The 27,218-nt window shown below is 42.4% G+C and overlaps 1 protein-coding gene across 10 annotated transcripts in view; it reads left to right on the top strand.

Moving 5' to 3' along the window:
* NAPEPLD (N-acyl phosphatidylethanolamine phospholipase D) overlaps positions 1–27,067 on the top strand; it is a 48,149-nt gene extending 21,082 nt beyond the window's left edge. For all 10 annotated transcript variants that reach the window (XM_066240029.1, XM_066240030.1, XM_066240034.1 and 7 more), the window contains 4 exons: positions 496–781; positions 13,601–14,247; positions 18,866–18,980; positions 23,974–27,067. In XM_066240029.1, coding sequence (XP_066096126.1) covers positions 496–781; positions 13,601–14,247; positions 18,866–18,980; positions 23,974–24,099 — 1,174 coding nt within the window. In that variant the 3' untranslated portion in view covers positions 24,100–27,067. The remainder of the gene's footprint in view (positions 1–495; positions 782–13,600; positions 14,248–18,865; positions 18,981–23,973) is intronic.
* The last annotated feature ends 151 nt before the right edge of the window (positions 27,068–27,218 follow it).

The raw sequence follows: 27,218 nt of genomic DNA, 5'->3' as shown, positions 1-27,218 counted from the left end.
GATTTGGACTCCTTGCACTTTTAGGAGCATTATCTTCAAAGGAAAAATGACTAGGCCTAGTGGGGTTATATGTAAATCTCTGGAAACACTGAGGTATCCTTAAAGAACTAAGGCACTCCTTATTATGTGTTATAAACAGTATTTTAAAAATTCAGGTATGAAAATATAGATTCATGAAGGTGCTTTAATTTAGTCTATAAAATGTCATTGAAATGGAAAATTTCATGTTTAAGTGCTGGCTAGTGAAGTAGCTTGTTTCCGATGGATGATAGCTGACAAAGAACTTTTCAAAGTTTGGCAGGAATAGGTAAACATTCTTTCTATTTAGCGAGCAATAATACTGCATCTAACCCTGTATTTTGCAGGAAGAAAGGTTGAGCTAATAGAGAAATAATGTCTTTATAAGTTTGAGGAAATTCTTATTGGCTAAGAAATATACTATATAATGTGTTTTAATGCCTTTATATTAAACTCAGCCCCCCCCCCCTTTTTTAGTTCTTCACAGGACATGGGTGAAAATGAAAGCAGCCAGTACCCTAAGGAAGCTGTGAGAAAACGCCAGAGCTCAGCCCGGAACTCTGGAGGAAGCAGTTCTTCTCGGTTTTCCAGGAAAAGTTTCAAACTGGACTACAGACTGGAGGAAGATGTAACTAAATCAAAGAAAGGCAAAGATGGGAGATTTGTTAACCCTTGGCCGACCTGGAAAAGTCCTTCTATTTCAAATGCGCTCAGGTGGCTGATAATGGAAAAAGATCACAGCAGCATTCCGTGTTCCAAAGAGGTAGCGTGTGGCTCTTTTGAGTATGTGTACTTATCCACCCCCCTCTCTATATATGTATGTATATATATAAAACTCCCCCTCCCCCCGAAGTTAGAAGTGGGGAGGCAGACAGACAGACTCCCGCATGCGCTGGACCAGGATCCACCCGGCATGCCCACCAGGGCTTGATGCTTGGTCCCTCTGGAGTGTTGCTGCACTGCAGTTGAAGACATTCTAGCGCCTGAGGCGGAGGCCATGGAGCTGTCCTCAGAGCCCTGGGCCAACTTTGCTCCAGTGGAGCCTTGGCTGCAGGAGGGGAAGAGAGAGATAGAGAGGAAGGAGAGGGGGAAGGGTGGAGAAGCAGATGGGCGCTTCTCCTGTGTGCCCTGACCGGGAATTGAACCCGGGACTTGCACACCTAGACTGACGCTCTACAACTGAGCCAACCGGCTGGGGCCAGAATCTTTGCTTTGAATTGTGTTATGACACTCAAGTTAGCTAGCTGAGCCCCTTTTATATGATAAGGCAGAGGGCTGGGTTCTGGGGAGGGATGGAGTAAATAAGGTGCCCTCGTAGTCGTGGTTCAGCACAGAGTACAAATGTAAGTAATCAGCTCTGATCTGGTGGCAGTCAGAGGTACAAGAAAGGAAGTGATTCTCATTGGTGGGGTTGGAAATGGCTTCACGGAGGAGGTGATATCTGACATGGACCTAGAGAGAGAATTTGGCATGGTTTTGTGAGTGGCATGAACAAGGTCATTCAGTAAGAAAGTGTATGTATACTGATATTTCACGAAGTAGTAACCTGATGTGTGTTTGGGATGGAAATTATGAGGGTTAAGAAGTGGCCCCAGAGTGCTTGGCTTTTCATTCTTGGATTAAGCTGCTAAAGCTATAAAAAATCTTCAGATGACCTTTTCAGACTTTTAAAAACTGACAGTAGTTTACTAGTCTTTAAATATGCTGGTTTGACCTAGACTGAAACTTGCTAACGTGGTGCAGTCTGTTAGCGGAATGAGGTGGTGCTTTGCAGGGGTGAGTGGCTCCCACTTAGTAGCACTTTTTTCTCCTTTCCCCTTTCTTAGAGTCTTTTCCCTCCCTATGTCCTATCGCCTGGCCACTCTTTTCCACCAGCCCTGTGTTCCCCCAGGCTTTGTGGGGGTTGAGAGATACGGAACTTGACATTGGGAGTGGGGGATGGGTTGAAAAGCACGGGCAGACCTGAAGCTTGATCTTTAATGGGAAGAGGCAGGAGAGCCAGTGCTTTGGTTGTGGTCGTATTAGATAGTTTATCTGGGTATGTGTGTCCATTTTTCTTTAAAGGATTGGGATAAAATACCAGATATTATCAATTTGATGGTAAGGAGTGTTCATAGTATAATCCTAGTAGACAGAATTGATTAATGTGAATATCTTACCACCACTTTTTTAGAATGAATTAGAACATTAATAGATAAAACCTTGTTATATGTTACAACTTGAGGATGGGAGGAACAAGAAAATTTTTAATTTTTTCCTCTTCTGGGAACCCCATATAAAGAGAAACAGGGAGTTAGGACAGGAGGCCAAGACGGGTAGGCTACCTGTTGGGGTAAATTCTTCCTGGTTTTTGAGCCACAGCTTCTAAAAAGACAAAGATAGCAATGGTGTCTTTAGTTTCATTTCATTCCAGAGAGGAAGTGAGTGACCACATAGAAACAGAAATATATCTCTGCAGTCTAATAATTGGGAGATAGTCTAGAAATTACTGAATCCCTAAGGACTCGCCAAGACAGTGGTCATCAGGCTTTTTTGGAAACAGGCCGCTTTTGAAAATCTGATGAAAGCTGTGGACTCTATTCTTAGAGAAACATACACACACACAAAAACACATTGCCTTTTACTATAATTTTGGGGAGTTCTTGGATCCTCTCAAGCCAGTCCATTAACTTGTTTATTCATTCATTCAATTAGTCAGTATTTACTGAGCACATGCTCAATAAATAAATCTCTAGGTCAGCGGTTCTCAACCTGTGGCTTTAGGCGACCCCTGTGTTTTGGTCGTTCGACCCCCGCCGGGGTCGCGACCCACAGGTTGAGAACTGCTGCTCCAGGTGCTGGAGATGGGCCCATGAACAGGGCAGAAAGACACGTTGGGCTGCCTTGGCCCTTAGGTTTAGTGGACAAGAGAGACAGTAAACAAGTGAGTAAATTCTGTGGTATAGTCAAGGATGAGTAGTACTCTGAAGAATAATAAAGCGGAGAAGGAGGTCAGGGTGATAGAGGTGGGAGCTACCTTTAATGAAGTGTAAGCTTTTTTCTAAGGCAAATTTTTTAAAAATTCTTTTTATTTTTTTTCCTAGCGAGAGAGACAGGCAGGCAGGAAGGGGGAGAGATGAGAAATATCAACTTGTAGTTGCAGTACTTGAGTTGCTCCTTGATTGCTTCTCGTATGTGCCTTGACCGGGGGCTCCAGCTGAGCCAGTGACCCCTTGCTCAAGTCAGTGACCTTGGGCTTCAAGCCATTGACCATAAAGCCATGTCTGTGATCCCATGCTCAAGCCAGTGAGCCTGTGCTCAAACCAGATGAGCCCGCGCTCAAGCCAGCAACCTTGGGGTTTCAAACCTGGGTCCTCCGTATCCCAGGGTGGTGCTCCATCCACTGCACCACACCAGTCAGGCCAGAGTTGTGGTTTTTTCTTTTCTTTAATTAAAAAAATTTTTTTTTTTTTTTAAGCAAGAGGGACAGAGACAGGGATAGACAGGGACAGGCAGGCAGGGAGAGAAATGAGAAGCATCAGTTCTTCGTTGCGGCACCTTAGTTGTTCAGTGATTGCTTTCTCATATGTGCCTTGACTGGGGGGGGGGCGGCTTATAGCAGAGCAAGTGACCCCTTGCTCAAGCCATCAACCTTTGGGCTCAAGCCATGGGGTCATGTCTATGATCCTCTAGCCGGTGACCTCCGGGTTTTGAACCTGGATTGTCCTTGTCCCATGCTGACGCACTATCCATTGCGCCACTGCCTGGTCAGGCAGATTTTTTTCTTTAAAGAAAATGTCTAAGGAGGTCTTTTTTTTTTTTTTTTTTAACTTTTATTCATTTTAGAAAGGAGAGAGGTGGGGGAGGGAGGAGCAGGAAGCATCAACTCCCATATGTGCCTTGACCAGGCAAGCCCAGGGTTTTGAACCAGAGACCTCAGCATTCCAGGTCCTTGCTCTATTCACTGCGCCACCACAGGTCAGGCTCTAAGGAGGTCTTATATTTACCACTTAAATATGCATTGATCAAAGGAGAAAGAAGACACTTTTTCTCTATTCCCATTTGCAGTGGTCCCTTGTCTATCGTGGGGGTTAGATTCCAGAAGCCCCCACGATAGGCGGAAATCTGCGAAGTAGTCACCTTATATTTATTTTATTATATATATTTTAAGGCTTTATAAATCTTCCCCACACTCTTATAAACCTTTCTTACGATGTTATTAACCTTTTCCACACTTATTTTGCTTATTTTACCACAAAAATAATTAAAATAATAAATATATAAAAATACCTATATACAGCAAAATCCTGCAATATAGCGAAATATCTGTTATACAAAATTAGATATATCCAATTTTAAAATCTGCGATATAGTGAGACTGTGAATAGTGAACTGCAGTATGGCAAGGGACGACTGTATTTTATTTCTTATGTTTTACCTATATCTTGTTTCCAATGAAAGTCTAGGACTAGCTCAAATACATATACTTTTTTTCATAGATTAACTGTAACCCATTTCGTATTTAATCCCTTTAAATTGCCAAAATTATTAACTTTTATCAACTCCTAAATGTGATAGAGTCATACATTTTCTGGGAGGAAAAACCCCACAAAATATATTAAGAAAAAATATGTAAAGAACACCTGTTTCAGGTCACTGAGTCAATTTAGAGTTTAATCAAATTTCTGGAAATTGTTTTTGTTAGACATTGGGAGGCTAGAGTTTCATAAAACCCAACTTCAAGGGATTGTGTTGACAGAAACAGACTCATAGATGCAGAGGACAGACTGACGGTTGCCAGAGGGGAGGCGTGTGGTGACTGAGTGAAGAGGGAGGAGGGGTTGGGAAGTGCAGAGGGGTGGTTCCAGAGTAGTCACAGGGTGTAAAGTCCAGCACGGGGAATACAGGCAGTAATGTTCTAATAACTGCATGGTGCCAGGTGGGCGCTTAAATTATGGGTGGGATTTTATGATATGTACAGTATTATAATTACTATACGTATATTATGCAATTCCTATCACATTTAGGTATATATGGTAAATATGAAACTTTTGGAAAAAATCATGGTGAAAGTATAATATAACTAACAGAACAGGTCTAAATAATATCCTCTTTAGCTGTATGATATTGAAGAATAGTGTGCCCTTTGGAAAAATGAAAGAATTGGGTACCCTTTTGGGGAAAAAAATGAAACATACCAATTGTTTTATATTTATACTATAGTATGCTAACAGGTTGCTTTTTTATTTTTATGAAGAGGAAACATATATATGCAGTTTTAAAAAAATCTTAGTACTAAAAGGCTTATTAGACAAATACCAGTCTCCTAACCTCCCCTGCTACTCAGTCCTGTCCCCAGAGGCAACAGCGTTCAACCCTTTGTTCCTCTGGAGTTGAGCTTTATATTTCTTATAATTTTATTGTGGTAAGAACACAACATATGGTAAGTATACACTGTAGTTGACGGTTAGTACTATGCTGTTCAGTAGTTCTCAGAGCTTCATCCTGCCTGACTGAGACTCTGCCCATTGATAGCCACTCCCCCTTCCTCTCTCCCCAGCCCCCAGCAACCACCATTCCACTCACTGATTCTACGAATTTGACTATTTTAGATACTGCAAATATATGGGATTGGGCAGTATTTGTCTTACTGTGATCCTTCATATTGTCTATCAGATTTAACTCACTCTGCCCCCCTCCCCATCTCTCTTCCATGCTTCTGTTTGAACTTTACCTTAACTGTGTATATTGTTGTGAATATATCAGTATTCTTTAATTATGAACTGAGTAATGAACAATGGCCATATCTCCTTTCTTATACTCCTGTGTTTAATGATACTTTTCTTTTTCATTTGCTTAACTTTCTAGATGATCATTTCTCTTCTTCATATTGCTTCCCAGTGCAATTTTCTTTTCTTTTCTTTTCTTTTTTTGATGACAGAGACAGAGAGAGTGACAGACAGGCAGGCAAGGAGAGAGATGAGAAGCATCAATTCTTCGTTACATCTCCTTAGTTGTTCACTGATTGCTTTCTCGTATGTGCCTTCACAGGGAGGCTATAGCAGAGCGAGTGACCCCTTGCTTAAGCCAGTGACCTTGGGCTTCAAGCCAGCGACCATGGGGTCATGTCTGTGATCTCACACTTAAGCCAGGGGCCCTGCACTCAAGCCGGCGACCTCTGGGTTTCAAACCTGGGTCCTCTGCATCCCAGTTCGATGCTCTTCCCACTGCACCACCGCCTCGTCGGGCGCAGTGCAGTTTTCTTGAGGGAGCTCCCAGATGGTCTTTCAGCACAGGCTTTCATCTGGGCTGACCACTACCGGCCCCACCACCGTGTGGTCTGGGCTGTCCCGTCCCCATCACCTGGCTCCCCTTCCCCTTCAGTGTCACTGTTTCCTGCGTCCTTGCTCCTCTTTCTTGGATATTTTCTCATTTTGATGCAGCACATTCCTTTATTTTCTTTTAATTTTTTTTTAAGACTTTATTCCTTTTAGAGAGAAGGGGGAGAAAGAGAGAGAGAATGGGGGAGGAGCAGGAAGCATCAACTCCCACATGTGACTGGGCAAGCCCAGGGTTTCAAACCGGCGACCTCAGGTTCCAAGTCAGCGCTTTATCCGCTGCGCCACCACAGGTCACGCGGTCAGGCGGGCAGCACGTTCTTGATGAGCTTCCTGAGGAAAGGGTGCTTGGGAAGTCTCTGTTTGATACCTTGCTTGTCTGAAATGTCTTTATTCTCACTCTTAATTGATAGTGCGGATACAGAATTTTAGTTTGGAAAGTTTTCTCTCAGAATTTGAAAGCATTACCTCTATGACCTTATTCTTAGTATTGCTGTGGAGAAGGTCAGTGCCTTGTGTCTGACCTTTATTTTGGTAGAAACATTGAGGACCATCTCTTTGGTGTCACTGTTTTGAAATTTCACCGTTATGTGTGGTTATTCATTCATCATGCCAGATGTCTGGTGGGCCCTTTAGACGTGAAAGTCTGTTTCCTTAAGTTCTAGGGAATTTTCTTGTATTTTTCTCTGAAAATTTTCTTTCCATGTTTTCATTCTAAAATGAGAACTAATTATATATTGGATCTTCTAGATCCATCCTCTGTAATTTTCTTTTTATTTTCTCCTGTATTTCATCTTTTTTTTTATTTGTTGTACATCTGACTGATTTCCTCAAAAATTTATTTCATTTTTAAAATATACTGCTCACAAAAATTAGGAGATATTTTATTGCTTTATATGAATCTATAAAATATCCCCTAATTTTTGTGAGCAGTTTACGTTAGTATGTGTCTTAGAGTTCTCAGTGATGGGTGAAAATGGCACAATATGAAATTTATAAAAAGTCTAGAAAATATGAATACCATATGATCTTGCCTGACCAGGTGGTGGTGCAGTGGATAGAGCACCAACCTGGGATGCTGAGGACCCAGGTTTGAAACCCTAAGGTTGTTGGGTTGAGCATTGGGTCACCGGCTTGAGCATGGGATCATTCCTGGGTCGCTGGCTTGAGCCCGAGGTCACCAGTGGTGGAGCATCGGCCTGGCATGCAGGAGTCCCGGGTTCAATTCCCGGCCAGGGCACACAGGAGAAGCGCCCATCTGCTTCTCCACCCCCCATCCTTCCTCTCTCTCTCTCTCTTCCCCTCCCGTAGCCGAGGCTCCATTGGAGCAAAAAGATGGCCCGGGTGCTGGGAATGGCTCTGTGGCCTCTGCCCCAGGCACTAGAATGGCTCTGGTCGTGACAGAGCGACGCCCCGGATGGGCAGAGCATTGCCCCCTGGTGGGCGTGCCGGGTGGATCCCGGTTGGGTGCATGCGGGAGTCTGTCTGACCGCCTCCCCGTTTCCAGCTTCAGAAAAATAAAATTAAAAATAAAAAAATAAATAAAGTTAATATAATTTATGCCATGGAAAGAGTTATTTATTTATTTTTTTGCGATAGAGACAGAGAGAGGGACAGATAGGGACAGACAGACAGATAGGAAGGGAGAGATGAGAAGCATCAACTCCTTGTTGAGACACCTTAGCTGTTCATTGATTGCTTTCTCATATGTGCCTTGACCTGGGGGTTGGGGGGCCACAGCAGACTGAGTGACCCCTTGCTCAAGCCAGCGACCTTGGGCCCAAACCAGATGAGCTCGCACCCAAGCTGGTGACCTCGGGGTTTCAAGCCTGGGTCCTCTGCATCCCAGTCTGATGCTCCATCCACTGTGCCACCACCTGGTCAGGCTAGAGTTATGGTTTAATGAAAACAGGATCTTTAGAGTCAGGAAAACTTTGATTCCATTGATTGATTGATTGTATTTTTCTGAAGTGAGAAGTAGGGAGGCAGAGACAGACTCCTGACCGGGATCCACCCGACATGCCCACCAGGGGGCGATGCTCTGCCCATCTGGGGCGTTGCTGTGTTGCAACTCAAGCCATTCTGATTCTAGCACCTGAGATGAGGCCCATGGTGCCATTCTCAGTGCCCGGGCCAACTTTGCTCCAATGGAGCCTTGGCTGTAGGAGGGGAAGAGAGAGATAGAGAGAAAGGAGAAGAGGAAGGGTGGAGAAGCAGATGGGTGCTTCTGTGTGCACTGGCTGGGAATCGAACCTGGGACTTCCACATGCAGGGCCAATGCTCTAACCCTGAGCCAACTGGCCAGGACCTAATACCATCCTTGATTGGACTCTACTTGTTTGACCTTGGCAAGTTTGTTGGTGACCCACCTGCATTTGCTTTGGTCAGTTATCTGTAAAATGCCAGCGACATCTGCTTCACACAGTTAGATGACATAATATATCTGAAGCACCTGACAAAGATTAGTGGTTGAATGATTTAGGATTTTTCCCTTTCCCCAAGAAAAGTAAAATATTAACTTGCATACTGGTTAATTATGGGCCCAGGGATTTTCCCATTTGCAGCTTTAAAAAAGGATGACCAGCCAAGAAAAGTCCTAATCTAGTAAGGAAAATGCCAGTGAGTGCTTGGTTTCCTCAGGTAAACAAGAATTTCCCAATCCCCATTCTGCGCTCTTTTTCAAACTGGTGATAAAGTAAAAATGAAATTATTTTCCTTTTTAGAATTTTAATTATAGACTATTTCTTTGAGTTTTATGGGATAGTAGGTAGAGATAATATTTTTTAAAATAAGCTGCTTTTTTGTGACAGCATGAAGAAAGGAATGTGAGAAAAGTGTGATTGCTTAATTCAGATGTCAGTACTTTGTCCTTTTTTAAAAACACTTTGTTGAGATATGATTTACCATAAAAATTGATATGTTTAAAGTCAGTGGTTGTCAGTACATCCAGAGTTGTGCAGCCATTGTCTCCATCTAATATATTTTCATGACCTTAGAAAGAAACCCCGTGTCCTCAGCCACCACCCTGCAATGCTCCTCTTGCCTCCAGCCCCAGGAAGTTGCTAGTCTGTTTTCTGCCAGTCTGGATATGCCTGTTCCTGATATTTTTTAACAGCAGGACCATACAATAATAATATGGTTCTTTATGCCCCTGAGGCTCTACCCCTGAGCCAACCGGCCAGGGCCTCTTTATTTATTTTTTAAAGAAAGATTGCAATAGAGAGACAGGGGGAGAGAGATGGGGAGGAAGAAGTTGAGAAGCATCAACTTGTGGTGGCTGCCCCTTAGTTGCTCATTGGTTGCTTCTCATATGTGCCTTGATTGGGGGCTCCAGCTGAGTCAGTGACCCCTTGCTCAAGCCAGAGACCTTGGGGTCATGTCTATGATCCCACGCTCAACCCAGCAACCCTGTGCTCAACCCAGTGACCCCATGCTCAAGCCAGTGACCTCAGGGTTTCAAACCAGGGACCTTAGTGTCCTGTGTCGATGCTCTAACTGCACTACCACCAGTCAGGCAATTTGATGAATATTGACATAAGTATATACCCATGAAATGATCACTACACTCAAGATAATGAACATGTCCATCATCTTGAAAAGTTCCTTGTGTCCTTATTCTCCCCCATCTGATCCCTTGGTTGTTACTTTAAAAAGAAATGTGTTAAGTGAGATGATAATTTAAGGATGAGAGACAATATGTGTGGAAGCTAGCTGCTGGGTTACCTGGGTTACTTTGTGAATGTTGTAAGTTCTCTAATTTTTTGTCTTTTCACTTATAAAGTGGATATATTTAATGTGCCTACCTCCAGTACTATGGCTGGTATTAAACTAAAAAAATTTTTTTTTGTATTTTTCTGAAGTTAGAAACAGGGAGGCAGTGAGACAGACTCCCGCATGTGCCCGACTGGGATCCACCCGGCATGCCCACCAGGGGGCGATGCTCCGCCCATCTGGGGTGCTGCTCTGTTGCAACCAGAGTCGTTCTAGCGCCTGAGGCAGAGGCCACATAGCCATCCTCAGCACCCGGGCCAACTTTGCTCCAATGGAGCCTTGGCTGTGGGAGGGGAAGATAGAGACAGAGAGGAAGGAGAGGGGGAGGAATGGAGAAGCAGATGGGTGCTTCTGCTGTGTGCCCTGGTCGGGAATTGAACCCAGGACTCCTGCACGCCAGGCCGACACTCTACCACTGAGCCAACTGGCCAGGGCCTAAAAATTTTTTATGAAGCAATTAGTACAGTGTCTAGCACATATTAAGTATTCCATAAATGGTAGCTGATGTTAATGTTTCTTTTGTGTGTTATACTAAAGTACTTGAGATACAGAGTGGGACAAAAGTAAGTTTACAGTTGTTTGTATGGAAAAATGATGCAATAATTTTTTTTAAATGTTTTCTGTTGCCTTTTTTTTTTTACTTTATTTTTTTCTATTTCTTCAATTTTTTATTTTTATTGAATCCAGAGAGAGGAAGGGGGGTAAGGGTGAGACAGAAACATCGATCTGTTTCTGTATGTGCCCCAGCCAAGGACTGAATCAGCCACCTGTTCATTGCAAGACAATGCTCCAGCCAAGTGAGCCACCAGCCAGGACATGATGCAATAATTAATAAATAATAAGAGAATAAACTGTCTTGCATACTCACAGCTGTAAACCTTTTGACCCACCCTGTATTAGATAATTCATCATCATTATGTGCCTACTGTGAAGCCTAACATATGGTTGGTACTCAATTTATCTTCATTGTCTTTTCTCCTTAATTCTTGATAAGTATACCCTATGACATTTGTTATTGATCCTTAACCCTCACTATTAATTTTGAGAACCAATTTGAAAAAGTTATATTCATTCACTCATTTATTCAACTAATTTTATTAAGCACATGTTGTATTTCATCGCTGAACTGGGCACTGTGAGTGATTGTGTCAAGACATGAACATATCCTGTGTACATTAACCAGGGGATAGGACAGAACAGTCATAGCTGAGGCATAGGCAATAGTATGGGAGTCAAGAGGTGGCAGTGCTTGTTTCCAGCACTGGGCACCCAGGGGTGATGACCTGAAGGGTGTGGATTTGATTAGGACTCACAGGAATGGAGGGGAAGACATTTTAACCTGAGAAATGGGGTCAGTGTTGTGCAGGGCTCTCCAGCTCAGAGCAGTGGAATGAGGAGGATTGCTGGAAAGGGGGGGGTTGGGGCCATCCAAACTGGCTTACCACTGGGCTGAGGAGGTGAGACGTTTTTGTCAAGCAGTCTCAGAGAGCCGGTGGTGATTTTTCAGCGGGGCTGGGGTGGAGTGGGGGGGTTATACCATAAGTAGAGTGCTTTTGAGGGGGCTCTGTATGGATTGAGTTGACAGGAAGACAGTTGAGCAATCAGGACGAACGGAAGTATCTGGATGTTGCTTAGCAAAGAGGTAGAAACGTGAGAGCTCTGCAGAGTGGTGCCTCCTTGGCTGTTGAGGGTTGAGATGTCCTCTGCCTTCGGAATACTAGCAGAGTGCTCAACAGTGTGTTAGCCATTTGGAAGTCAGTCCCCCCAGCAGTGCAGTGTGGGTACATTTCAAGAACAAAAAAGGTGTTGCAGCCGCTTTCCAGAAGAGGAAACTAAGATTGAGGATGGCTGTGAGAACTGTGTCATCCTTCCCTCCTGCTGCCCCTCTGTCCTGCCCAGGCCCTGCCTCCCCTCAGTCTGCCCAGCGAACTCTGGGCGTGTCTTCGCCAGTACGCCTCCATCCACCCTGGTCTCTGCTCACTGCTTTCTCCCTCGTTCAGGCCTTCCTCTCTCAGGGCAGCTGTTGGGACACACGCCACGATCATTATTTTCACCCTGACAGTGTTTTCTCTAAACGGGAATTGGGTCATATCTTTTTGTATTTTTCAGATGCTTTCTCATTGTCTCTGGGTGGAATATGGTATTCAGGGTTCTTACTGTATTCTGATCCTTTATAGATTTAGTTTGTTCCCTGCCCCCCAAAATGCCAGTTCCTGCTGGCTCTGTGCCTTTGCATGGGCACTCTGTCCACCTGCAATGTCCTCCTTCCTTCTCTCTGCATCAGAACTTCCATCCTTTGGGAACTCACAGTTGCTGTGTCTGTACTGCTTGAAGCAGCAGGGCTCTTCATTCCGTCCTGTTAGGTGCCGTCTGCCTTATGTGTAATTATCCAGTACCACACCTTGATCAAAACTGATTTGCAGCAACTTATAAAAACACATATAGCAGTAAAAAAACAGATGGATGAACATATAAGAGCAAATGGACTCTGAGGACAGAAAAATAAAGTCGAGAATCAAGTTAGTATAGAAATACGCATCCTGGAAGCAGCTTCCGCTTTTACTCTAAACTTCCTTGTCCAAGTGAAATGTTTTCACAGTGACAGTCTGCGCGTAAATTCAGTTGCTCTGGTGCAGAGGTGTTCCTGTCACTGAAGATTGAGAGCACTGTTTCTGGGGTGAGTGGGAAGTAGATGTGAGGGTGGGACCAAGCCAAGTTTCAGGAGGCGGCTTCATCAGACCTCAGTGCATCTGGATAGAGTGACACCAAAGCACAATTTATAAAAGCAGTTTTGTGACAGCCAGGACTGTGACCCTAAAACAGCTGCTTCCTTGTCTAGCTTAATCCAAGGATAAAATGCAGAATAGCCAAAGGAATATCAGACCACATTTTGTTGTGGTTATTGTTTTACCCCAAAGTGATCAACTTCTCATAGGCAGGGACCATGTTTGGCTTTGGCTCGATCAATGGTAGAAAACCTTAAGAGAAGAATGAGGACCATCTGTGATTGTGATCTGCCAGGAACCATTACTGTTCTGCTTTGACTTCTGTGTACTCAGAAAGTCAGGTGCATATCTGAGATCCCAGGTCTATGAGTAGATGGTTGTAAATTTGCTGTTTGTGTCTGAGGCCGTTTCGAGCTGCAGGTGCACCGCCGGCGATAGGGCAGTGCGGGAATGTGACTCGGGCAGGCTGGTCTGCTGCCGGTCACACGAGACCCTTGAAGCACATTTACTGCATCCAGCGGTACTCAGAGCTTAAATTTAATCTTCCCTCTATCACATTAGGGCTTAGAGGGTCTTACATGACTGTATTGCCATGATTAATGAAACTGATTCAGAAAGAAGTATGCATTTTCAAGAGAAAAGCAAAAATAGCAAGTTTACCGACCGACTTCAGTTCTCCCCAGATAGTTTTTCTCTCTATAATTTATGTCAAATATGTTCTGCACTGACATAATATGTTTGAAGTTTTTTCTTTCTTTATACACACAGGAACTTGATAAAGAACTCCCAGTGCTAAAGCCATATTTTGTTGATAACCCTGAGGCAGTTGGCGTGAGCGAAGCCGGCTTACGAGTCACGTGGCTGGGCCATGCGACGGTAATGGTAGAAATGGATGAGCTCATACTCCTCACGGACCCTGTTTTTAGCTCTCGTGCATCACCATCGCAGCATGTGGGGCCGAAGCGTTTCCGGCATCCCCCCTGCACCATCAGTGAACTGCCCCGGATAGATGCGGTCCTTATCAGTCACAACCACTATGACCACCTGGACTACAGTTCTGTCATTGCTTTGAATGAGCGATTTGGTAATGAGTTGAGGTGGTTTGTGCCGTTGGGTCTGCTGGACTGGATGCAGAAATGTGGCTGTGAGAATGTGATCGAGCTGGACTGGTGGGAGGAGAACTGTGTCCCCGGACATGACAAGGTCACTTTTGTCTTCACCCCTGCCCAGCACTGGTGTAAAAGGACTCTAGTGGATGACAACAAGGTTCTGTGGGGCAGCTGGTCTGTGCTGGGCCCTTGGAACCGCTTCTTTTTCACCGGAGACACTGGCTATTGCCCTGCTTTTGAAGAGATAGGAAAAAGGTTTGGACCTTTTGACCTTGCGGCTATACCCATCGGAGCATACGAACCCAGGTATGTGGACTTGCAAAGAAAACAGTCCTCCTCTTATTGTTCCACGATAGCTAACTGAACTTGGAAGTAAAGTAGTCATGATTTGGCCCTGGCCGGTTGGCTCAGCGGTAGAGCGTCGGCCTGGTGTGCGGGGGACCCGGGTTCGATTCTGGCCAGGGCACATAGGAGAAGCGCCCATTTGCTTCTCCACCCCCACCCCCTCCTTCCTCTCTGTCTCTCTCTTCCCCTCCCGCAGCCAAGGCTCCATTGGAGTAAAGATGGCCCGGGCGCTGGGGATGGCTCCTTGGCCTCTGCCCCAGGCGCTAGAGTGGCTCTGGTCGCGGCAGAGTGACCCCCTGGTGGGCAGAGCATCGCCCCTGGTGGGCGTGCCGGGTGGATCCCAGTCGGGCGCATGCGGGAGTCTGTCTGACTGTCTCTCCCCGTTTCCAGCTTCAGAAAAAATACAAAAAAAAAAAAAGAAAAAAAAGTAGTCATGATTTTGTGACACAGTATATATATGATAATTTGTGATTTTAATGATGGACTTGGTTGTACATTGGTTGGGGGTTGGTGGGTCAGAATCAATTTAAAAATTTAAATCATCATAGTCCTATTAGTTAAATAATTATTCAAAACCAGAAATTACTAAGAAAAAAAAATTTCTGTACATAGCCCAGAAGTTCACATACCATTTTGACTAAAGTAAAACTGATCAGCCAGCATCACACCTGGCTCTTGTTCAGTCAACTCTGGTTAATATGTATAAGTTAAGAGAAAATAATGGTAAACAAGTAAGGGTTAATTTAAAAACTTATTTTCTAAAGGGCATGCTCAGATAGACACATACAGAATTTCATGTAGGATGACATTGTATAAGGTCTGCCGGAAAGTTCTGTCTGTTTTTGGAATAAAACAAAATACATATTTTTCTTACTGTCAATAAACTTTATTAAATAATATAATTGCCATTGTTATTAATGATTTCTTGCCAGTGTGAGGGCAATTTGTATATCCCATTTTTGAGAAATGTTTTATCTTTTGATGCGAAAAATTGAACCAGTGCTTGTTTGATATCTTCTTCAGTTTTGAATTTTTTGCCCTTCAAAAAATTTTGTAAGGACAAAAACAAGTGATAGTCGGAGGGTGCTAAGTCCGGGAATATGGTGGATGCGACAGACATGCTTCTGTAGCATTTCTTCCTTGTTGAAATTCGTAAAAATTACAGTGGCGTAAATGAACTTTATCAGTAGCCATGGGTACACTATCACTTCACACATAAGACTAACGTGAATCAACTTTGTTTTAGTTAATTTGCTACGTCAGTATGTATACATTAAGTGATAAAAATAGAGAGGCACACATGCGCCAAATAAACGTGCTTACGTGTCGAAACTTGTGATAGAAATGGACAGAACTTTCCGGTAGACCTTATATTTAGGCAGTCCTGCAAGCAGAGAACACTAATACATAGATCAGGGGTCCCCAAACTTTTTACACAGGGGGCCAGTTCACTGTCCCTCAGACCGTTGGAGGGCCGGACTATAAAAAAAACTATGAACAAATCCCTATGCACACTGCACATATCTTATTTTAAAGTAAAAAAACAAAACGGAAACAAATACAATATTTAAAATAAAGAACAAGTAAATTTAAATCAACAAACTGACCAGTATTTCAATGGGAACTATGCTCCTCTCACAGACCACCAATGAAAGAGATGCCCCTTCTGGAAGTGCGGCGGGGGCCGGATAAATGGCCTCGGGGCCGCATGCGGCCCGCGGGCCGTAGTTTGGGGACCCCTGACATAGATGAATTGAGCATATCCAGTCATTGGTTTTCATCTGATTTTGTTTTATTTAAATTAACTTTCTAAGTTCACTAAAACCATTTCCTCACTGTCTATTGTTTATTTCGCCTATTGATGTTTTTTTCCTAATTTCTCTAAGGGGCTAGACATTTTAGCCTTATTTTAAAAAATTATTCTAAATCAATAATAGTGCTTGAATTTCACTTTTTCATTTAATTCTAACAAAATTCTCAAAACATCAATCAAGTGTTCATTAATCAATTTTATATTATATTGATCATTATTCAATGTTTTTAATATATTAGAATATAACATTTGTAACTATGAAAATAAATTTTCATGTGTAGCAAAATATAAATAAGTGTATGTGATGATACAATGTGGACCTCCTGAGTGTACACATTCACTCCTGTGACTCCCTCTTTCTGCTTGTGTTGCCACTGTTTTGTTACTGAGATGGTAACAAGAACCATAAGGACATTATGGCTCCAAGAGAAGTACATTTTGGTAGCCTCTACTGTGTAATCTCTGCTTAGTGTGAACAGCTTTAGGAATAAGGTTATCAGAACTTTAGAGTACTCTATAAATTTAAGATGATTACACCAAAAATGACTTTCAGTAATAGGCTTGGAATGGCATCCTTACTTTTGGGGTTATTCTATCCAAATCAGTTAGAATTTTAAGGTTTTAATTTTATACCAGAATAAAAATTTTATTTATTTCAGATAGACATGAGGATAGAAAGGAATATGTCTAGCCCTTTGATTTGCAGTAGGAGTTTTTAAAAAGTGAACAGAGACACTAGTAACTGTTTCCATCTTGCCCTGCTTCTGCATGTCAGGAGCTGTGGCAGATAGTGCCACCACCGCAGACATGGTGGCTTTGTCTGTAGGCCCCGCAGGGCTGGGCAACTCCTTCAGTCATAAGACTCTGGCTCTTAGGACGGATGAGCCTGTCCGTGAATGTTTGTTCTGTAGAGTGCAGAAGCACCTGCCGAGTCCACGCCCGGCAGCCTGGCTGCAGCAGCAGTGGGCAGTGGCTGACTTGGATATAAATAACGTGAAGGTGCTGCTGTTTTTCCTCTTCTAAGCTGATGGCTGGGAAAGCAAAGGATTTACTTGTAGATAGTACATTTTCCCTTTGATCAGAAATCATTCTTTCCCCTGAAAGTGTTCCCTTTCCAAGGCCTGAGGCAGCCAGCCGTTCAGTGTTTCTACCCTCTCTCTAATCAGTGCCCTTATGGACCCTGTTTTCTTGCCCAACCAAACACTTCACTTTCATTTGTATCCTGCTTAAATGAAATCCTTAAATAGTAATTGGATGTTCTTGCTCCTGATCTTTAAATATTATACAATAATTTTTGTTGGCTTTTTGCTTTAGCAAGTTTTGTTACTTTATTTTTTTAGGTGAGAGGAGAGGAGCTAGTGAGTCAGACTGTCACATGCGCCCCAGCCAGGATCCACCCAGCAACCCCTGTCTGGGGCCGATGCTCAGATCAGCCGAGCTGTCCTTAGCGCCCGCGGCCAAACTCAAATCAGTCCAGCCACTGGCTTTGGGAGGGGAAGATGGAGAGAAGAGGGAGAGGGAGGGGAAGAGAAGCAGGGGGTTGCTTTTCCTGTTTGCCCTGAGTAGGTATCAAACCCGGGACATCCATATGCCATGCTGATGCTCTATCCACTGAGCTAGCCAGCCAGGGCCCACTTTAGCAAGTTTTAAAGAAAATTGTTTCAGCAAGTTATTCAGGTTCTTCTGCAATTAAGAGTTTTAGTTTCTAATTCTTTACCCATTTTTTTTTTTACAGGGACAGAGAGAGAGTCAGAGAGAGGGGATAGATAGGGACAGACAGACAGGAACAGAGAGAGATGAGAAGCATCAATTATCAGTTTTTTGTTGTGACACCTTAGTTCATTGATTGCTTTCTCATATGTGCCTTGACCGCGGGCCTTCAGCAGACCGAGTAACCCCTTGCTCGAGCCAGCGACCTTGGCTCCAAGCTGGTGAGCTTTTTTTTTTCTTTTGCTCAAGCCAGATGAGCCCATGCTAAAGCTGGCGACCTTGGGGTCTTGAACCTGGGTTCTCCGCATCCAAGTCTGATGCTCTATCCACTGCGCCACTGCCTGGTCAGGCCCCATTGTTTTGATTCATACCAGCATTGCAAGATACTTATTTTTTAAAGTAATAGTAAGACATATCTTCAGGATAACTCACCAGTAAAATAAAAATACAAATAACACAAAATCTCACTATTTAGGCCTGGCCGAGTGGCTTAGTGGTAGAGCATTGGTCTGGTGTGTGGATGTCCTGGGTTTGATTCCTGGTCAGGGCTCACAGGAGAGTGCCCATCTGCTTTCCTCTCTCTTGCTTCTCTCCCTCTCTCTCTCTCTCTGTCCTTCCTGCGGCTATTGCTCCATTGGAGCGAGTTGGCTTCTGGCATTGATGATGATGACTCCATGGCCTCTGCCTCAGGTGCTATGAAGAGCTAGGTTGCTGAGCAACGGAGCAATGCCTCGGATGGGCAGAGCATCGTTCCCTAGTGGGCTTGCCAAGTGGATCCCAATCAGGGTGCATGCGAGAGTCTGTCTCTCTGCCTCTTCTCCTCTCACTAAAAATAAAAAAATAAATCTTACTATTTAAAAGGTAGTTTTGCTTGAGACTTAGCTATTGTATAGTAGTTTTTACATGAAATATTTTTGCTTAATTTTGTCCAGAAGAAAGGTAGACTCAAGGAAGATGGTGTGCTTTATTCCTGGGTGGAATCTTAAAAGTTGATTAGATGAAGCAGTCCTTACATATTTCAAAGGCTAGAATTAATAAAGTGCTGTGTTTCAACAGATGGTTTATGAAGTACCAGCATGTAGACCCAGAAGAAGCTGTAAGGATCCACATTGATGTTCAAACTAAGAAATCTGTGGCCATTCACTGGGGAACTTTTGCCTTAGCGAATGAGGTGAGTGTGACTGTGATAGAAACACCTGGTTATGTTTGACCTATGATGGGATTCAGGCCTCATGGACCCTGCAGTGTGTCCAGAGATCAAACTGGAGTCATCAGTTTGACGTGGTAAATCATGAGTCAGTAAAATAATATTTATATAGTGAAAAAAATCCTTATTGCATGCTGTTCTTTTAGTTTGTTTCTGTAGTTAATGAAGCATGTATTTATACAAGTGGGGCAAAAGTAGGTTCACAGTAGGAAAATAACACAGTAATTAATAAATAACAATATAAAGAGTAACCTGTTTCATATGCTCACAACTGTAAACCTACTTTTGCCCCTCCCTGTATAGCCAAAAATGAGTTTGGTCTTGGGAAACAGAAAAATGAACTGTCGTGTCTTCTCTCAAGGAGCCTTTTGTTCTAGCAGAACACATAAGACATGTACATAATAACTCTGAAACGTGGTCTCAGAGTCGGGGTGACTGATTGGAGGGGTCAGGGAGAGCTTCATGGACGAGATGACATTGAATTTGGCTGTTAGAAGGCATTTCAAGAGGAGCAAAGGACAGAGCATAGGCTCAGAGGCAGCAAGCATGGGGAACAGCAGGGTCTTTTGTTCAGCCGAGTGTGGATGTCATAGGGGTGCAATGGAAGAGGTAAGGCTGGACAGCTTAGAACTTTTTAGAAATGCCCTTCATTAAACATTGATGATTTTTGTGTCTGCTATGTGCCAGGTGCTGGCACAAATGGTAGCTTTACTTCTAGACTAATAGAGAAGAGCTGATTTTTTGCTTAAGGTAGCAGAACCCTAGCACTCCGCTACTAGCCAGTTCTGGGGTCAAGCTGGAGAGAAGAAAGCTCTATGCTGGATCCAGAGCTTGCCCGAAGCAAAATTCAGAAATGGCTGGCTGGCTTCTATGCTCTACACGGTTTCTTCCACATCCCAGGACAGGAACCCTGTTTTCATGCTGTTTTAAGTACTCCCTTTCTGGCCGGCCCTTTCCCTAGGTTACAGCTTGTCCCAAAATTTCCTAGAACGCTGCCTGCCCACTCTCTTCTCCACCCAGGCAAAGTTCCCATGTCATGTTGCAGCACCCTGAGCCACACTGTTGGAAGATGGAATGGAATGGAATGAATGACCATGGTGGGGAGGATGAATGAAAGTATGTGTCTGTGCACTTGGAGAAGGGGGAGTTTGATACTGATTCCCACTGGAACACCACTATATTTGATGGCCTTTCTTACTTTGTGTCTGTTCCATATATAGACAGATGTACATTTGTGTTCCATATGTAATACATACCAGTGACTTAGATGAAGTATTTTATTAAACCTATGCAAAGAGAGGAATCCAGGGTGACACAGATTTTTAACTTCAATGGTTGGGAAGGCTGTTGTGCTCTTTACGGACCTGGGCAAGATGAGGAGAGGCTAGAACACCCCAGTCTTCAAGTTACTGTGTTTGTTATTCAGCCTTCATGAATTATTCCTGTTAAAAATCTAACTTCCATATTTATTTCTTATTGAAACATTTAATAAAAACTCATTTAGCCTTAGCAATTTGGAATTTGTTCACATTTTGACATTAATTGCATAAACCTCACAACCACAAATTTGTTAAATTATAAAATAGATGGAATTTTCGGGGAGGTTTTGCCTGATTCGTAAATACTGTAAAATGATTTGCATGTAGGTAGTTAGAATAGCTGCTTACTATACCATAAGCCAGTTAAGGACATCTTTAACTCAGCAACTCTTTGAAATGATACATATTGCAACGTCTGATTTACCTAGGAAATGATTAGTGAATTTCCTAGATGATGTAGTTAAGCACTAAAACTTAGCTCACCCTTTGGAGGGAAACAAATTTCAGGCATTGCAAAACATATGTTAACTGTTTAAATGACCAGGGCATTTGTTCTGATTCTCTTCTATTGGAGTAGATCATAAAACATATCCCTTAGAGGGGGACTTATGATTTGTCTGGGGCTGGTTGCCTGCCTGGCCCTTAGGTCTCGAAGCTGTGGAGGTCTGCGTCCAGCACTTGCTCTTGTTTACCTGTCTACTGTCTTGCTTTATACATAATTGTTTGGCCCCAGGACTGTGAGTGTTTTCTGTCTCCCTGTGGGACTGAAGTGCTTGCACTGTAAGACCACTTTCAGTCCCTCAGAAGATTTTCTTCCTTCTAGGCCTGTCTTCTAGATGGTGAAACAGCTAAGAATTGACCTATAAAGAAATTCAGATTTTTGAGCATCAGAATCCCCACTAAGTTACAGCTTATAACCAAAGTAATAGTTTAGCAAAGAAATAATTAGTGTAGGGTGATTGTGTAAGTATTGTGTTTGCCAGGACTTGTAGAGCATGGGGTGGGGGGAATTTAACAAAACAAGTTGTTTTTCAGTGGGAAAGAATTTCATAATTTTGAAATCTCAAACTAATTTTGCAAGGGCAAGTTCTTGACTTAGGTTATGATTTAAAGTTACACTTCATTGGTGATATATTAGCCATCTCCCATATGCATAAAAAAAGACAAAGTAGCTTTCTCTTAACTAATCCATTAATAAGTGGTTATCTGTAGGAATTAAGGGTAACCAATGTATAGTTAAGAACCTAAATTATTTAGCACTGGGTAGAAAAGCATCCCTGATCACACAACCTAGAAGAGAGCAAGGGGAGAACAAGGCCTGTGTGTGGCAGTAACTGTTAGCAGACCTGCATTTCAGGCTGCAGAAAACTTTCCTGGTTTTCTGGTACATCACTAGCTGTCTCTTGGTCTGTGCTGCTCCTTCCTCACTTCTGTGCCCTCTGCACAGGGAGTGCCTTAGGGCTGCATCCATGGACCGCTCCGAGCTCTTTACTCCCTTGGGGATGCCATCAGTCTTATGACTTGAAACACCATCTCCCCACTGTACCTCCGTAGCTCAGGTGTTTCCCCTTATAGCAGTCCACATTTATATATATTTCCAACTGCCTTGTTAACATTGGTACCAAAGCCCAAGTCCAGAACCAGACTTCCTGATCGGCCCTCAAATTGGTTTCTCTTACATCTCAGTCAACACCAGACTCCTTCTTCCAGTTACTGAGGCCAAAACCTTGACTTCACTTTCTCTCATGTCCTCCATCCAGTTTTTCCCACAAGTAGTCAGCTCAACCTTCAGATTATATTCAGACATTGACTTCTCACCACCTTCAACCACGCTGGCCCTTGCAGTCTGTTCTCAACACTGCAGAGGACAGTGACCTTTGCACCCTGAGTCAGTTCCTCCCTAGGAACTACTTGGTAGCTTCCCATCACACTCAGTCAAACCACAGCTCTCTTCCCCTGCAAAGTCCTGTGCAGATGTCGCCTTCTCAAAGAGAACTGCTTAACTGTTTTTAAAACTAAACCCTCGCCCTGGCTGGTTGGCTCAGTGGTAGAGTGTCGGCCTGGCGTGCAGGAGTCCCGGGTTCGATTCCTGGCCAGGGCACACAGGAGATGCGCCCATCTGCTTCTCCACCCCTCCCCCTCTCCTTCCTCTCTGTCTCTCTCTTCCGCTCCCGCAGCCGAGGCTCCACTGGAGCAAAGATGGCCCGGGCGCTGGGGATGGCTCCTTGGCCTCTGCCCCAGGCGCTAGAGTGGCTCTGGTCGCAGCAGAGCAACGCCCCAGATGGGCAGAGCATCGCCCCCTTGTGGGCGTGCCGGGTGGATCCCGGTCAGGTGCATGCGGGAGTCTGTTTGACTGCCTCCCTGTTTCCAGCTTCAGAAAAATACAAAAACAAACAAACAAAAAACTAAACCCTTACCTCTCACACTTATTTCCACTTTGTCCCCAGAATATATCGACCACTCTGATACTATTTTCTTATCTGTCCATTTCTGACTGTCTCCGTATGAGACTGTCAGCTCCTGGAAGACAAGGGTTTGTTTGGTTCCCTGGCTTGTCTCCTCTAGGGTGCTCAGAAGATACTCGTTGCATTCAGGTTGGAGGCTGACTTACCCTTGTGGTGAGATGAGACACGTAGATTTTTTTATTTTTCCATTGGTTTGAGAGAGAGAGAGGAACAGAAAGAGAGAGAAGCACCAACTTGTCGTTTCACTTAGTTGTCCCATGTAGCTGTGTACTCATTGATTGCTTCTCACAGGTGCCCTGAGCAAGGGCTGAACCCATGATCTCTGGTGTGCCAGGTCGATGCTTTATCCACAGAGCCACTTGGCCAGGGCGAGACACTGTTTTGACTTTTATTCCTACTTTCTGCTTTCACAATTTATGGCTTTTAAAATTGAAATTGGGGAAAACCCCTTTGAAATAAAGGGGAAAAATAGCAATTATACAATGTAAATAGTTAGACCAAAAGAAATAACTGGTGAGATAATTTTTTTTTATATCTTTTAAGTCAGCAGTTAGAATAACACATATTTAGGTGGTGTCCATTTATTTGGAAAATATTTGACAGGTTAAAATATTCTGCAACAGTGTGCTGTCTTCACTTTTTTTTTAACTTTGAAAAGGTGAGGAAACAGGGCGATGGGACATTCCACCTGCCATACCTCTGGGGCTTTCACTCTGTAGACTGCAGGGTCACTATGTGGCTCAGCGTGTGAGGGTCACCACCCTTCTTCAGCCAAAAGTATCTCCCTAGCATTTGCTCACACACACGATACTCTTACAATGTAAGTTTCTGTGTTAAAAAATATTGGTAATATTTAATTCTCTAACATTATCGATTCCATTTACATTGAAATTTCATGTAGTACAATAGTGATCAGATTTCATGCAATGTAATGATGTTCAGTCTAAGCTGGCACCAAATTTAACATACTCTGGTGTGTGGATAGATAAGACATTTCTACTCACTTAACAATGACTCTGTTGTACTAGAAAGTATGATGAACTCATTTGCTAACGCTTCAATGAAAAGTAAGGGCATATGTTAGTTATTTAGTTTGAATTCTTATTTGAAATACCCCCGAACACATGTCTGGTTAATCTCTTCCTGCTGTTTTCTCTCTCCACCCTTTGCCAGCATTACTTAGAGCCTCCAGTGAAACTGAACGAAGCTCTAGAAAGCTACGGACTTAAGACTGAAGATTTTTTTGTCTTGAAGCATGGAGAATCAAGATACCTAAATACTGATGACAACTTCGAATAAATACAAGCATAGCTTTTAATGAAATAAATTTGATATAAATTTGAAAAGACTAAGAAATTCATCATAATTTTTTACATTTGGAAACTTCTGCAAGTTTCTGTTTTATGTTCTGTGTAATAACTTTACTAATACAATTGCCAGTTCATATAAACAGAGTTCAGGTATGGGTCATTTAAATAATTGGTTAATATCGATTTTAAATCTTGTCTCAATGGTGTAAGTGATGAGTGGGATTTTTTTTTAAACTAAAGCCTTATACTTTAGTGGTAGAATATTCTGACGTTATGATAAACTGATTTTAAAGACTCATTTCTGTTCTAGTCTTGAGGGCCTTCTACAAGGTGAGTCGAGCCCGTCTACACACCTAGATACTTTTCAGAGGCCTGCTCCCCTAAACGTACTTCTTCCGTTCACATTAACGATAAAATCGACTCCCACATGCTTATAGCACTTTATTGCTCTACTAAGATTAGCTTACATGCCAAATATTAAATGATATTTTTCAAGCATAAAAACCGAAGACTTTGGGCAAAGTTATATGTAAAGACTTGATTTTTAAAGAGGGGAACAGTATATTTCCATTGCATGTCTGCAATTCCCAAATCAAAAGCCCTAGGAGTTGGACAGAAGGGAAGTGTGTGGTTATGAGAACATGATTTATGAAAATTTCTATTTTTAATCTTAATGTCGGACCTGCTAAGTACAGACATAGCTGCAAGGAAGTGATATTTTTACCAGGATAAATGCAGATCTTCAATGTTAATATACCGTGCACTTTGAATTGAATTTTATTCTCTTCATTTTCTTTCCACGCACTCATTTTTTTTCTCACTTCTTAGCTCTAACTCTAAATATATAGATAAGATCTATATTTTGTTTTACATGATTCAGATATCTTATATTTTTATATTCAATGACCCCCTCAGCACGTTTCTACTTTTAAGCCAAAATGGAAAAAAAGAAAAAGAGATGGGAATCAGCTGATCCGAGCTTTAGTCCTATAAAGGCTCTGTAGCTGCTTGATCACTGAACCATCCTAAGAGCTGATTGGATACTTTGGAGGCCCATTCTAACTGATCTATAGTCTCAGTGAAGTGGACTTCATTTATAAAAAATAATCAAAATAGGTTTTTTTTACACCAAATGCTACCCAGGCAATACTGTTGCACACTTACATGCATCCTCTGAGTTAGCCGCTTAATCACCACGGCTTTTTCTGCGTACCCCGAAACGAGTTCCCTGTGCTCACTGTGCCTCAGCTTCCTCGTGTGCAAGAGGAGCATTGTGAATTACCTCCAAACAGTGTGAATAAATAATAACGTGATTTTAAAAAAATGCACTTTGAAAATAGAAGAAAATGATTGAAGATATCACTACCTAATACACACAGGTCGATTTGAAAGCTAAAAACAGGCTAATTCTTTTGATAATGTATTGTTCTTGTTGCAGATTTAAGTGTATCTATCAGGACACTAAACAGCAAGGACTAACAACTTTAGCTCACTCATTCTGTATATTTGGGGAATGAAAGCAAATGTAAATCATCTTATTCAAAATTAAGCATCTTTATCGATAAAGATGCAAACCACATGCTTATAGCATGTGTGTGGGAAATGTGTGCGTAATGTTTGTATATAGAATGTATGTGAAGGTATGTGATCTGGAGGCACTAACCACAGAAAACTTCCCCATAAAATAAAATAGACCTTCAGGAAAGAAAATTGAACAAGCATAAACTTTTTTTACCTCAAAGGAACATTTTGCAAGCAGATGCAAGTCAGGATGTTAAGTTTGGGGTAGAATTGCTTTGGGGCTTGTTGGGTAATACTGGCCTGCATGCTGAATTGAAAATTCATCTCTTCTGCTCTATGAAGCAAGCTAAGTACATGTTACTTATTTTTTCTCTATGGATGGCCTTAACATTATTGTACTCACATGTACCATCTGACAGTGTGTAAGCACTTTAAATTATGTTCTAGTTCCATTTAAATGAGCCTGCCTCATTTTTTTAGGCTGCCGCACAAGCTTTAATTTTTAATTACCATTCACATTCTTTCTACTTTGATGTTTTATCACTAAAGAAGTACATCAAGCTTCCTCTCCTTATAGAATCTCACTGTTGAGTGCTGGTTCTTCCCATTTTATTTTCCACTTACTGACATTTTTAAGGGGTTATGTGCAAAATGAAAAAGAATTAGAAAGATCCACTCTCTTCCCTCCAGTCTAATGCACTTCGTAATACCCATGAAGCCAATTTCATTTCTTCTATGATTAGCTGGCGTCATGCCAATATGTGAGCTTTTACTGAAGTTTCCCTTTCTCCTGTGGGGATGGAGGAACACATACTCCTCAATGCCCATGAGGGTGGAACACCAACCAGGGGAAATCCCACCTAACAAAAGCCAAGGTATGCCATGTCCTACAGATAAATACCGCTTGTCCATTTTTACTGTTACTCTGGGTAGTTAAAATGACTCCTTCCTTTTCCTTTGGCATTTTGACATTTCAGTTTCAATGCTCTGACTTCCAGGATATGAGTGTTTATTCACACTAATAATAGAGAAAAAGAAGAGACAGTTTTAGAGTCCAGTGCTGCTAAAGCAAAATGAAGCCAAAGCCTGGTTTTTAATGTGTGCATTTTGAATATATACTTTCATTAAATAAGGCAGATTTTGAAAATTATTATAAAAAATGCATATTTCAGGGAATTAATACTTATGTTTGCATCAATGATAAATAAGTGTTCTTCTTAGTTGTCATCTTTACATTACCACTGTAGCCAATTAGGAATTGACATGTTTTCATCTCAATATTGATTCCTTTTCTTACTGTACAAGCATTTTTTCCAAGTTTGATTTCTGTATTAGGATAACTGAAAATACACATTTTTCTGTTTGAGGATTTGTGACTTCCTATGGAAATCCATGTATTTAAAATGAAATAAAGCACTCTTAAAGATTTGCCTTAACTACGACTAGGAAAGCTTCTGCCTGCGTTCTGACTTAACACTAAGCATGGTGTGGGACAGGAAAATTATTACAAATCCTGGCTGAATTCACATCACTCAGTAAATCGTTACAGTGGCTTTTGAAGCAAAAATACAATTTAAAAAAAATGGC

This window comes from Saccopteryx bilineata, chromosome 7 (assembly GCF_036850765.1).
Source record: "Saccopteryx bilineata isolate mSacBil1 chromosome 7, mSacBil1_pri_phased_curated, whole genome shotgun sequence".
Taxonomy (NCBI): Eukaryota; Metazoa; Chordata; class Mammalia; order Chiroptera; family Emballonuridae; genus Saccopteryx; species Saccopteryx bilineata.
This window is presented reverse-complemented; position numbering and strand designations above follow the sequence as displayed.